Raw genomic sequence first — 13288 nt, 5'->3', positions numbered from 1 at the left:
CTGAAGCAGGAGGACCGCTTGAGCCAGGAGGTTGAAGCTGCAGTGAGCTATGTTGGTGCCACAGTACTCTAGCCTGGGCAACAGTGAGACCCTGGCTCAAAAAAATAAAAGGAGTTGAATCTGTGTTCTCCTGGGACTTCCAAACAATGAGTAAGCAGATGAGATCATTTCAGGTAGCTGCTATGGAGAAAGTAAAACAGGATAATATAAGGCAGTTGACCGCAGAGGAGGAGAATGGAGAAGGATTTGTCATTTGAGGGGAAATATTTGGGCTGAGCCCTGAATGTTGAGGAGTCAGCCATGCAGAGATTTAGGGGAGCGGCAGGGCAAAGGTCCCAAGGTAGGATGCCTGGGTTTTTTCAAGAAATGTAAGAAGGTCCAGGAGGCTGGTGCAGTGAGCAAAGGGTGGTGTTGGGGGAGGTGAGGCCAGAGTGGCGGGTGGGCGGCCAGGGTCCCACTCATCAGGCTCCTTGTCGTGAAGGCCTGGTTGTGGTCACATCTGCAGAGGGAAGTCCTCGGGGGCTTTGAGGCAGGGCAGGAATGTGTGGTCTGATGTAGGCATCAAAGGATTACTTTGGCTGCTATGGAGAATGGTCAGGGGTTGGGGGAAGGTGACGTGGGGAAGGAGGGAGACCAGTCAGCTGGGGATGGTGGTGAGAAAGAGCAGTGGCATGATTAGATGGGCCAGTGCAGGTGGCATGAACCCAGTGCATTGGAAGGTAGAGCCCACCTGACGTGCTGATGGCTGGGTGGGAGGCCAGGGGACAGAGTGGTAGACCAGATGACTCTGTGTTGATTCCGTCTGTCTGCATCGAAAGAAGTCGGCTTGGGAGTGAATAGCCCCCGTCTCATCAGTTCCCTGCCCTTTGTGGTCTCTGGAAGTGTGATGTGATGGTCCGAGAATTGGGATTGCCGACTTCCTCAGCACCCCTCCCCCGCATACACACACTCACACACACACTGACACACACGCCAGCCTGGGCCTCCCACCATCGGTCACTTCCTCTATAAAGCATCAGCCACAGCCTCTGCCTCTACATACCCCAGCCTTTTCCCTGGCCAGCTGGAGAACCCTACTCACCCTTGCCTCACTGTGTTGCAGACTTTTCGCCTCTATCGGGAGTACAAGGACCACGTTCTCGTGAAGGCCTTCATGGAGTGCCAGAAGAGGAGCTTGGTCAACCGGCGCCGGGTCAACCACACGCTGGGCCCCAAGAAGAACCGGGCCCTGCCCTTCGTGCCAATGTCCTACCAGCTATCCCAGACCTACTACAGGTGAGTACCTGTCAGGAGCCCTGGGTACTCCAAGGTTGAGCCACATAAAGAGGAGCAAAGGAAGCATCGTGGCCATGAAAGCATGTAGGAGCCGGGGCCCCTCGCAGCCTCATGTGCAACATGCAGGCTCTGGGGTTTCCTGCAGCCCCTCTCCTCCTACCTGGTGTGGGGATCAGGTGAGTGCTAGCAGCATCTTTGTGTTGGTGGTGGTGCCATTTTGCAGGTGGTTTGTTTCCATTTCTCCCATCAGATGGAGTGAAATCGGTTTTGAATTTAATAATTGGCCCAGCTGGAAGTTCACCCTCCAGTTCCAGCATAGCCTCAGTCCCTCTTCCGCGTAGCCCTGAGACCCAGGAAGTCTCCTGGGCCCATTCGCAGCACCAGCAGCCGGTGCGGGGTTGGGGTGCAAAGGTGCATTCAGACAGGCATCCTCCTGGGGCTCCTTCCTGAAACGCAGTGTGGCTTCATGCCGCAGAGGGCATTGTACCACCAGCCTCCTGACCACATGCAGAGTCCCTGAGAACATTCCCAAGGCGCCACCTTGGCAGCTTCCTCTTCACACCGTTCTCCTTGCCCACCCTCAGGTCTGCACAGGGCTGCAGTCAGATCCTCAGAGACAGCACCATGAATCTTCTTTCAGTTCTTTGATACCATCCCTTGCCCGTGATGGCAGACACTTCCTCCTCCCCAAACCCTCACCCCGAATGACCCTCAGGCCTCTGGGAAGTAGGTGTGGCAGCAGAAGATACATGTCCAAGTCCAACAAGGCCATTTGTCGCGGACACACTGCTCTGACCGCATGTCCCCATCTGAACCGAGGGCAGTGGTCAGCAGACAAGGAAGGCCTTTTGGGTCCCTCCCTCTGACCCTGGTAGCAGGGTCATGGAATGTTGCTCTCTGGACAGAGCCGGGGAAGTGACTCACCAGGCGCTGCATGGAGACAGCTTGGGCACACGTGTGAGACCAGGGCTGGCTTTGTGCGGGGACTATTATTACAGAAAGCATGCTCACCATCCCTAGTTCAGCAGCTGTGTACAGTGAGTGCCTGTGAGGTGAGCCTGCCAGCGCCCTCCTGGAGCGCCAGGTGAGGCCACATTGAATTAGACGAGGAGACGGTACTCTGCGTGGAAGGTACTCAGGCTAGCGGGAAGAGAGACACAAACACCGCTAGGTGGGAACACAGCGCCTTCATTTGGGATGGGACGGAGAGCTTTAGGGGAGAAGTGGGGCGTTTTGCTTAGTTCTCATCATAATGATTTGACGTGCTCATAGCCTGTCCAAATGATGGCTTCCCACGGCCGACCCTCAGTCAGGCCCTTCCTTTTTGTCTGTGTAGGATTTTTACGTGGCGATTTCCAAGCACCATCTGCACGGAGTCATTCCAGTTTTTGGACAGAATGCGGGCTGCCGGCAAGTTGGACCAGCCTGATCGTTTCTCTTTCAAAGACCAGGATAATAATGAGCCCACAAATGACATGGTGGCCTTTTCACTGGACGGCCCTGGAGGAAACTGTGTGGCCGTCCTGACCCTCTTCTCTCTGGGCCTTATTTCCGTGGATGTCAGGATCCCGGAGCAGATCATCGTGGTAGATAGCTCAATGGTGGAGAATGAGGTCATCAAAAGGTAAGAGCCCGGCGTCCGCAGCATCAGGTCTGGCCACGTGCTAGGCATTGGCCAGACACAGACCGGCAGGGGTTGGTAGTGCCTTCTGGGAGCTTGCAGGATGGGCGTTGCAGATGAGTGACTGGGGATTATAGGCCAGTGTCCAAGGCGTCCTCTGCTGACGTCTCCCAGGTGTTATGGGAATCGGCCAAAGAGAAGGATGCAGCACAGCGGGGCCGGGGGGCAGGGAAGAGAAGGGAGGACTGGTCCTGAGGGCCGTGCACCAGAACTGGGGATTCCTGGGGAAGTGGGTGTTTTCTGGACTGAGAGACGGGCAAGAGGAACAGTCCCCACAGAGACGCAGATATGTGACAAGGGGTGAGCGCGTTGCACGGGAAGGTGGGAAAGGGGATGGATCTGGGGCAGCCGTCCACACCAGCCTTGGTAATGAAGCACAGCCAGCTGCTGGGGCCACTGCTGAGGCCCGGCCACAAAGGCCTTTCGAGGGAGGGGAGAGGCTGCAGTAGTAGCTGGCTGGCCTGTGCTTGGGTATCCAGGTCGCAATTTTCTTCTAGCTTGGGGAAGGATGGCAGCCTGGAGGATGACGAGGATGAAGACGATGACTTGGACGAAGGCATAGGGGGCAAGCGCCGGAGCATGGAGGTGAAACCTGCGCAGGCCTCCCACACTAACTACCTGCTGATGAGGGGCTACTACTCCCCCGGCATTGTCAGCACCCGCAACCTCAATCCCAATGACAGCATAGTGGTCAACTCCTGCCAGATGAAGTTCCAGCTCCGCTGCAGCCCTGTGCCCGCCCGGCTCAGGCCCGCTGGTGAGTGCTCCCGCTGGTGCTGAGGGGGGGCCCGGCCTTGCCCGGCTCAGGCCCACTGGTGAGTGCTCCCGCTGGTGCTGGGGGAGGGCCCGGCCTTGCCTGGCTCAGGCCCACTGATGAGTGCTCCTGCTGGTGCTGAGGGGGGGCCCGGCCTTGCCCGGCTCAGGCCCGCTGGCGAGTGCTCCCGCTGGTGCTGTGGGAGGGCCCGGCCTTGCCTGGCTCAGGCCCGCTGGTGAGTGCTCCTGCTGGTGCTGGGGGAGGGCCCAGCCTTGCCATCATCCAGGAGGACCCTGAGGCCTGGCCTGAGACCTAGACCTTCAGGTTCCCCAGGCCAGGCGTGCAGCCACAGGACACACAGAAAAACACACTCCATCCTTGCAGCCGACTCAAGGGACACCTTCCCCAGGTGCCGGTGCCGTGCCCACACCTTTGTGGGAGAGCTCCCCACACCACCGCTGTCTTTTAGTCACAGCTGTGCCGCAGGCACCAGCAGTCACCCAGGCAGGCTCACGAGGAAGAGCAGAGCACCCCTGCCTCCCCACCCCGCCCACTCTCCCTGGGGGGCCACGGGGCTCTAGTCTCCTGGTGCTTAGTAAAGTGTGCGCTCTTAGGAACCTTTTAGGTATTATCTTTTGACCCGTTGCTGGGAAAGATGAGTATTCCACTCACATTCATGATCTCCTGCCTCCTTTACTTCCAATTTTGACACTATTTTAGTTCTATTGATGACCTTTGAAACTTTACTTTTTATTTTTATTTATTTATTTGAAATGACTGAGACGGGGACTCACTATGTTGCCCGGGCTGGTCCCTAACTCCTGGCCTTAAGTGATCTTCCCGCCTCCGCCTCCCAGAGTGATGGGATTACAGACGGGAGCCACCACACCAAGCCTATTTTTTAGAGACAGGGTCTTGCTCTGTTGCTTAGGCTGGAGTACAGCGGCACAATGATAGCTCACGGTCATCTCTAGCTCCTGGGCTCAGGTCATCCTCCTGCCTCAGTCTCCTAAGTAGCTTGGACTATAGGCATGTGCCACCACAGCCAGCTACTTTTTAAATTTTTTGTAGAGACAGGGCCTTGCTCTGTTGCCCAGGCTGGTCTCAGGCCTCAAGGGATCCTCCCGCCATGGCCTCCCAAAGGGGTGGGACAACAGGCGTGAGCTACCATACCAGACCTAGTTTATGTAATATTCTAAGTCCTTTGTTGCCATTTCAACGATGTTCTCAGCGTCTTTACCAGGAGTAGATTCTATGTCAAGAAACTCAAGAAACCACCTTCTTTGCTCGTCTATAAGAAGCAAGTCCTCATCTGTTCAAGTTTGATCCTGAGATTGCAGCAATTCCATCCCATCTTCAGACTCTGCCTCTAGTTCTCTTGTTTTTTCCACTGCATCTGCAGTTACTTCCTCTACTGAAGACTTGAACCCCTCAAAGTCATCCATGAGGGTGGGAATCAACTTTTTCCAAACTCCTGTTGATGTTGGTATTTTGACCACCTCCCATGAATCACAAATGTTCTTAATGGCATCTAGAATGGTGACTCCTTTCCAGAAGATTTTCAGTTTACTTTGTCCAGATCCATCAGAGGAATCACTATAGTAGCCATAGCCTTACGAAATGAATTTCTTTCTTTTTTGAGACAGAGTTTCACTCTTGTCACCTGGACTGGAGTGCAGTGGTATGATCTCAGTTCACTGCAACCTCTACCTCCCAGGTTCAAGTGATTCTCCTCTCTCAGCTTCCCGAGTAGCTGGAATTACAGGCACCCACCACCACACCCGGCTAATTTTTGTATTTTTAGTAGAGACGGTGTTTTACCATGTTGGGCAGGCTGGTCTTGAACTCCTGCCCTCAGGTGATCCACCCACCTTAGTCTCCCAAAGTGCTGGGATTACAGGCGTGAGCCACTGTGTCCAGCCATCAAATGTATTTCTTAAATAATGAGACTTGAAAGTGAAATAACTCCTTGATCGATGGGGTACAGAATGGATGTTGTGTTAGCAGGCGTGAAAACAACATTCATCTCCTTGAACATCTCCATCAGAGCTCATGCGTGACCAGGGGCATCATTAATCAGCATACCATTTTGAAAGCAATCTTTTTTGTCTGAGCAGTAGGTCTCTACAGTGGGCTTAAAATATTTAGTAAGCCACATTGTAAACAGACGTGCTGTCATCCAGCTTTGTGGTTCTGTTTATAGAGCACAGGCAGAATAAATTTAGCATAATTCTCTTCCCTCAGAATTTGGGGATGGGAAATGGGCACTGGCTTCAACTTAAAGTCACCAGCTACATTACTTCCTATCGAGAGTGGGCTGTCGTTTGAAGCCTTGAAACCAGGCCTTGCCTTTTCCTTTGTAGCCACGAAAGTCCTAGATGGCATCTTCAATATAAAGCTGTTTTGTGTACATTGAAAATCTGTTTAGTGTATCCACCTTCATCGCTGATCTCAGCTAGCTAGAGCTTCTGGAGAACTTGCTGCAGCTTCTCCAGCAGCACTTGGTGCTTCACCTTGCACTTTTATGTTATGGAGACGGCTTCTTTCCTTAAACTACATGAACCAACCTCTGCTAGCTTCCAGCTTTTCTTCTGCATCTTCCTCACCTCTCTCAGCCCTCACAGAATTAAAGAGAGTTAGGGCCTTGCGCTGGATTAGGCTTTGGCTTAACGGAAGGTTGTGACTGGTTTCATCTATCCAGACCGCTGAAACTTTCTCCATATCAGCAACAAGGCTGTTTTTGCTTTATTATTGTTCGTGTGTTCCCTGGAGTAACGCTTTTCATTTCCTTCAAGAACTTTTCCTTTGCCCTCACAACTTTGACTAACTTCGGCACAAGAGGCCCAGCTTTCGGCTGTCCTGGCTATCACCATGCTTTCCTCGCAAAGCCTGATATTTTCTAGCTTTTGATGTAAAGTGAGAGATGTCCAACTCTCCCTTTCACTTGAACACAGAGGGGCCATTGTAAGGTTATTAACTGGCCTGACGTCAATTTTTTTTTTTTTTTTTTGAGATGGAGTCTCGCTCTGTCGCCCAGGCTGGAGTGCAGTGGCCGGATCTCAGCTCACTGCAAGCTCCACCTCCCAGGTTCACGCCATTCTCCTGCCTCCGCCTCCCGAGTAGCTGGGACTACAGGTGCCCGCCACCGCGCCCAGCTAATTTTTTGTATTTTTTAGTAGAGATGGGGTTTCGCCATGTTAGCCAGGATGGTCTCGATCTCCTGACCTCGTGATCCGCCCACCTCGGCCTCCCAAAGTGCTGGGATTACAGGCGTGAGCCTCCGCGCCCAGCCAACCTGACTTGGATATTGTTGTGTCTCAGGAATAGGGAGTCCCAGGAGAGGGAGGAAAGTGGGGAATGGCTGGTCCCTGGAGTTGTCAGAACACACATGACATTTATCAATTAAGTTTGCTGTCGTATGTGGGCGTGGTTTGTGGCGCCCCTAAACAGTGACAATAGTAAGGACAAAGGTCACTGATCACAGGCCACTGTCACAGATATGATAATCATGAAAAAGATGAAATATGAGAATTCCCAAGCATGACAGACACAAATCGAGCACACGGTGTTGAGAAAGTGGTGCCTGTAGACTCTCTTGGCGCAGACTTGCCACAAGCCTTCAATATGTAAAAAACCCAAAAAACAATATCCGTGAAGCACAATAAAGTGAGGTGCGTTGTTGAAGTTGATGGTATTCACTCTATATTTCATAACCACAGTTAGAATTCTGTACTTTGTCTGGAGTTTGGACTGGGCAAAAATGTAGTGATAACCTATTGATTATGGCCTTAGCAGAGACATATTCCATAGGAAGCGACAGAAGCCAGCTCTGGCTAGTGTAGGCAAAAGTGGGGTGTGTAGAAGGGGCCTGGAGTATCTCACAGGGTCTAAGGAACAGTGGGCACTTGAGCAGCAGGAAGGGATGGGACCAGGCCAGCCCTGGTCAGGGACTCCCCCTCAGAGCACTGGGCTTTACAGTTTTCGAACCCCAGTCCTCAGCCTCTGTGCCCTTCACTTTACGTCTTGAGCAGGAGAATCATAGTAGCCAGGAGAAATCCAGTCAGCTGTAGTCAGAGGCTCAGGGTCGCGGATCAGGAGCCTGACTGCCAGGGGCCCAGCCTGTCCGCCCAGCAGGTGACCCCTGTGGCTGTCGGGGAAGCAGTGAGTTGGTGCTGGAGCATGCCTTTCCTGAGTGTGGCCTGTGCATTGGGCAGGGGAGGGGGGCCTCTGTCGGGCTGCCTCTGATCTTCCTCCGTGTCCCCACAGCTGCTCCTCTGGAAGAGCTAACAGTGGGAACCTCCTGCCTCCCTGACACGTTCACCAAGCTGATAAAGCCCCAGGAAAACACCTGCAGCTTAGAGGAGTTTGTCCTCCAGCTGGAGCTGTCTGGGTATAGTCACGAAGACCTGACTGCTGCCTTGGAGATCCTGGAAGTCATTATAGCCACGGGTTGTTTTGGGATTGACAAGGAGGAGCTGCGCAGACGGTTCTCGGCCTTGGAGAAGGCAGGTGGCGGGCGCACCAGGACATTCGCAGATTGCGTCCAGGTGAGCTGTGCCTTAGGTTAGCCGGATATCACTGAAGCGGAAATTGCAGCTCCCAGGCCAGGTGCACACTGAGGATGGGCTTGATTTGGGGCATAGCATGCTTCGTTCTTTTTAAACGTTGAATTAGTCATTAACATTTGAAAACTGGGGCATTTCACATCCACTTTGAGGGTGCAGTTGTGAATCCACAACTGCACCACAGCTGACGTGGTTCACCAGTGGCCAGAGAGGAAGAGAGGCTGCTCCAGGGCACAGGGCTAGCAAGGGGCAGCCCCAGGGTTAGGAGCCAGGCCCGCCTCGCGAGCCTGGGCTGCTCAGGGCACTCAACCCGCCAGGGACGAGAGGTCACCAGCGTGGAGGATCCTGGGCTCCCCACAGACCCCCTGTGTCTCCTGCCTCCCCAGGCCCTCCTGGAGCAGCACCAGGTGCTGGAGGTCGGCGGCAACACCGCTCGCCTGGTAGCCATGGGCTCTGCCTGGCCCTGGCTCCTGCACTCAGTGCGGCTGAAAGACAGAGAGGACGCTGACATTCAGAGAGAAGACCCCCAGGCCAGACCCCTGGAGGGGTCTTCCAGCGAGGACAGCCCCCTCGAGGGGCAGGCACCTCCTTCTCACAGCCCCCGGGGCACCAAGAGGCGTGCCAGCTGGGCCAGTGAGAATGGGGAGACCGACACTGAGAGCACCCAGATGACCCCTGCCAAGAGGCCAGTACTCCAGGACTCAAACTTGGCCCCCAGCCTTGGGCCCAGAGCTGAAGACGGGGCAGAAGCCCAGGCCCCATCTTCACCCCCAGCTCTTGAAGACACCGCTGCAGCGGGGGCAGCACGGGAAGACCAAGAGGGTGTCGGAGAGTTCAGTTCCCCAGGCCAAGAGCAGCTGAGTGGCCAGGCGCAGCCTCCAGAGGGCTCTGAAGACCCCAGAGGTACCGTGCGCCTTGTCCCCCACCCCACCTCACCGCACCCACGCTTTCCCTCCCCTCCGCCCTGATGGGCCCCACGCCTTCCTCCGGGATAGGGGAGCTGCCACTGACACAAAAGGGGCTTGACTTCAGCTTCTCGGAGCCTGAGCCCCAACGGGGGAGGATGCTGCCTGTAAATGCATTTCCCGGGGAGCGCGGGCCTCCCACACCCCCAGGCAGCGCTGTGAGTTCTGGAGCGGGAGCTCAGGCGGTGGGGCCAGCGTGTGTGCTGCAGCGGCTGCTGTGGGGCAGTGACGGCATGGAGGTCTCGCCTTCCTCGGGTGGCAGCACGCCCTTTCCTGTCCTGCACGTCTGCCATCAGCAGCAGCCTTCTCATGTGGCTTCTCTGGGCGTTTTTGTTTTCTTTGGGCTGTTTTTGCCTCGGGTTTACACCACCCTTGTGGTCAGGGCTTCTGGGTGGAAAATGAGGTGTTCGCTGGCTTCCTCCGCTGTGGGGCTTGTCCGGGCCTGGGACGCTGCTTGCCTGTGGCACTGTGTGCGGCGGTCTCCCCGGCCCCGCACCTCCAGGTGGCTGCTCTGTGAGATGATTGTTGTCCTTGTTTTTGATGCTTCATCCCCTGAGCCTCGAGGTGCCCTGCTCATGCCGGGTGTCATGCTGAACGTGGGGAGGCAGAGAGGGCTTCCCTGACTTTCCGAGTCTCTCTCATTCTCTTCCTCTTCCCTCAGGGCTCACAGAGAGTTTTGGAGCCTGCAGCATCTCCCAGGCAGCGCGGGAAAGGTGGGTGTGGGGTTCTGGCTCCAGGGCTTCGGGTGGGGCTCTTGACAGGGACCGAGGGTAAGGATTTGTGTGAGGGTTTTTGAGGGTCTTTCCCCAGGTGCCAGCTCTGACAGGCTGCCCAGCACCGTGGTTCTCGGCAGGGGTACTTGGAGGGGCGCAGTGGGTGAGCAGCAGGCGTGCTGAGTACCAGCAGTGCCCAGGTCGGCCTGGAACAAGGGCTGCGCTTCCAGAATGCCCAGGGCGCTGGCGGAGAACCATACCTGGTGCCATCAGCTGCACTTCACTGGCTCCTCACGGCCCACAGGCACCTCACCCGCTCCTGCAGATGAGCCAGGGGCCACAGAGGGATAAGCCCTGAATGCCCAGCTGCCCCCGGGACAACTGTGCCACACAGTTACAGGAAGCAAGGGGGCCACAGAAGCCCCTCTGGTGGGGGCGCCTCCCATGAGTGTGTGTGCTGACCCCAGACTGGGAGGGCCCGAGTGCCCTGTGTCCTGGCTTTCAGGAGCTCAGGTGTGCTCCTCCAAGGCCCAGCCGTAGCGATAAGAGCCAGGTGTCCAGCTCTTCTGCGTCCGCCCCACTCCTGGGCCCCGGGTGGCTGTTCAGTCCCTGGTTTAGTAGCAGAAACGTCTGTTTCAAGGAAAGCGTTCCTGGAACTCTGCACATGGTGTGGGGCAGAGCTTCAGGGTCATGGTCCTGTGAGCTTCGCCACAGCCTGGAGGTAGCTGCTGCCCGGGCTGCCAGGAGAGCTGGCAAGTCCAGGAGTCTCAACTCTTGGCCCTCTCCTGCCAACGTGGGTGGGCCCACTGAAGCCTCAGTTACAGCTGCATCTGAGCAGGACCCCACGTCATGGTTCCACCCAGCTGGCGGTCAAGGGCCCCTCTGTCCAGACAGGAGAGAAGCGGGGAGTTTGGAGAGCAGAGAACAAGAGGTGGCGGCTGGTCTCAGCCCTGTGACCTGGGCCAGGCCCAGGACACCCCTGAGCCTCAGTGTTCTGTCTGAACGAGCTGCCCTCCTGCCCCTGCCAAGCCCTGATGCCAAGCCCTCCCCCTGCAGGGACTGTGAGAGCGTCTGCTTCATCGGCCGGCCATGGCGTGTCGTGGATGGCCACCTGAACCTGCCCGTATGCAAGGGTATGATGGAGGCCATGCTGTACCACATCATGACCAGGCCTGGCATCCCCGAGAACTGCCTGCTGCGCCACTACCAGGGGGTCCTGCAGCCCGTCGCCGTGTTGGAGCTGCTACAGGTATGGGGCCTTCCCAGGCTCAGCAGGGGGTAGGGGCGGCTGGGTGTTCTCAATGGCCCGGCCGTGATGTTCAGGCCCCAGGCAGCATGTGGAACCACCATACTGCTTGCCTGCACCCCCTCCCCCAGCCTGTCCTGGGCTCTTGCCTCTCAGGCCGTCCCTCGGTGTCCTTCACCAGCTCCATGCTGCTGGCCAGGCTGGAAGAGGGGGTGCCCGGTGCTTGTCTCTGATGCTTTCTCTGTGCCGGGGGTCTAACTAACTCATGAGTCCGCAGGCTGCTTCCTGCTCAGCTGACAGTTGCCCTGTGCTCCGTTGGCCCAGTGCGCCTGGGGCCTCCAGCTCCTCCAGCAGCTAGGAGCTTGAAGTTCAGTGTCAGATTCCCTGCGAGCCAAACGGAACCCCACCTGGAAGCCAGTCTTGGCTCACAGGACACTGGGATGCAGCCCCCGCTGCAGGCCTCTCCTCCACAAATGAGATTCAGTGTGGTGGCTCCAGCCCGCGCTGTACACATGCTACTCAGGCCGCTGCCTCTCCCACCAGGGCCTTTGCCTGAACCCTCCTGGTACATCCCCACTTGACTCATGCCCAGTTCAGGTGCCCCCTACTCTGGGAAGTGGTTTCCTCGTACAGAAAGAGCATTCCTTAAATGCTTGAAGAATAAATCAAGCAGGCGAGGGTAGTGCCGCTGTAACCGGTGTGTCTGGTGTCTCCAGGGCCTGGAGTCCCTCGGCTGCATCCGGAAGCGCTGGCTGAGAAAGCCGAGGGCCGTCTCGCTCTTTTCCACACCCGTGGTGGAAGAGGTGGAGGCGCCCTCCAGCCTGGACGAGAGCCCCATGGCCTTCTACGAGCCCACCTTGGACTGTACCCTCCGGCTGGGCCGTGTGTTCCCCCACGAGGTCAACTGGAACAAGTGGATCCACCTCTAGGACCCCTGTGGGCGTTCCCTCCCTCCCAGCCACCACCTGCCACACCACTCCTGCCTGATGCTCGGCAGACGCCACTGTGCCCCGGCCTTGGGTCTGCCGAGCCTCCTGCCGCAGGGGACAGGTGCTCTGGCCAGAGTCACAGCCCGACACATTTCCCACTGTCCTGGAACTCTGGAAAGAGGGGCTCCCCCACCTGCCTGCCCCCCAGGCTCTTGTGGGCCTGCCCCTTGGGAACTGGCCTCATCACACTGGGAGTTGGTGCTTCTTGTCTCTGGGTCTCCGGAGTTCGCCCCGCCTGTGCACACCTCATATTCCAGACTCCAGCCATCTTGGCAGGATCTCCTGGCTCCTTGAGTGCCCAAGTGCCACCAAGAGGAAGGGCCTTGTGGGATATGCCTTGCAGAATAGGGATTGGTGTGCGCTGCTGCTGGGGGGTCCCCACGGGGACTGTGGCCCCTCGGCAGGCAGGACATTCCAACCCCTGGCTGGGACTGAACCACCCAGAGCAGAGCAGCTCCCTTTCCGACCTTGCGAGTCACCTGGCAGGCCCCAGCTGGGCTGGCTGTCCGTGTCCCTCGGCCTGGCTGGTGACTCCCTGCGGGCTGGAAATGAAGAGTCCCTGGAGGTTTGGGTTTTGTTTGGTTTATTTTGTTCTTTCACCTTTTTTCCTCATTAAAAAAAAAAAGTCCCTGTGGAGTGTATTTATTTATTTTTTGATTAAAGGGAAGTAAAATGCATTCTGTTTTGTGTGTTTCCTAAAGAATCAGTGGCTCCCCTAGGGGACTCCCTACTTTGGCTGCAGAACAACCTGGAATGGCTGTTCCCGTTGAAACCAAAGGAAGAGGGAGGCCCTGATCCTAAGCTCGGCAGCCCTGCCTGGCCCCAGCCAGCGGTGAGACATGGCCTCCAGGATGGAGAGGGGCACAGGCGGCTCCCTCGCCGCTTTCTCAGCTGGTCCCAGGCCCGTCCCCACAGAGCAGCTCCCAGCCCAGTGCCAGGCCCATGATCAGCTCGGCTCAGCACAGCTGGTGCCGGCGGCAGGGCCTGCGGGTGGGTCTGGCACCTTGAAGTTCTCTTGAGCTCACATTGTTACATTGTTTTAAGTTAGTTGCCAACATTTTTAAAATGTAGAGTTCACATTTTAAAAAAAAATTCAGATG

General features: G+C 56.5%; 1 protein-coding gene across 1 annotated transcript in view; it reads left to right on the top strand.

The window, feature by feature from the left end:
* LOC105463222 (general transcription factor IIIC subunit 1) overlaps positions 1 to 12820 on the top strand; it is an 86423-nt gene extending 73603 nt beyond the window's left edge. Inside the window, exons 30-37 of the mRNA XM_011710195.3 lie at positions 1103 to 1275; positions 2612 to 2899; positions 3454 to 3713; positions 7977 to 8257; positions 8662 to 9178; positions 9902 to 9953; positions 11010 to 11202; positions 11916 to 12820. Coding sequence (XP_011708497.2) covers positions 1103 to 1275; positions 2612 to 2899; positions 3454 to 3713; positions 7977 to 8257; positions 8662 to 9178; positions 9902 to 9953; positions 11010 to 11202; positions 11916 to 12128 — 1977 coding nt within the window. The 3' untranslated portion in view covers positions 12129 to 12820. The remainder of the gene's footprint in view (positions 1 to 1102; positions 1276 to 2611; positions 2900 to 3453; positions 3714 to 7976; positions 8258 to 8661; positions 9179 to 9901; positions 9954 to 11009; positions 11203 to 11915) is intronic.
* Positions 12821 to 13288: the final 468 nt, after the last annotated feature.

Source organism: Macaca nemestrina, chromosome 18, assembly GCF_043159975.1.
Source record: "Macaca nemestrina isolate mMacNem1 chromosome 18, mMacNem.hap1, whole genome shotgun sequence".
Lineage (NCBI taxonomy): Eukaryota > Metazoa > Chordata > Mammalia > Primates > Cercopithecidae > Macaca > Macaca nemestrina.
The sequence above is the reverse complement of the archived record's forward strand: the minus strand, read 5'-3'. Positions and strand labels throughout refer to the sequence as shown.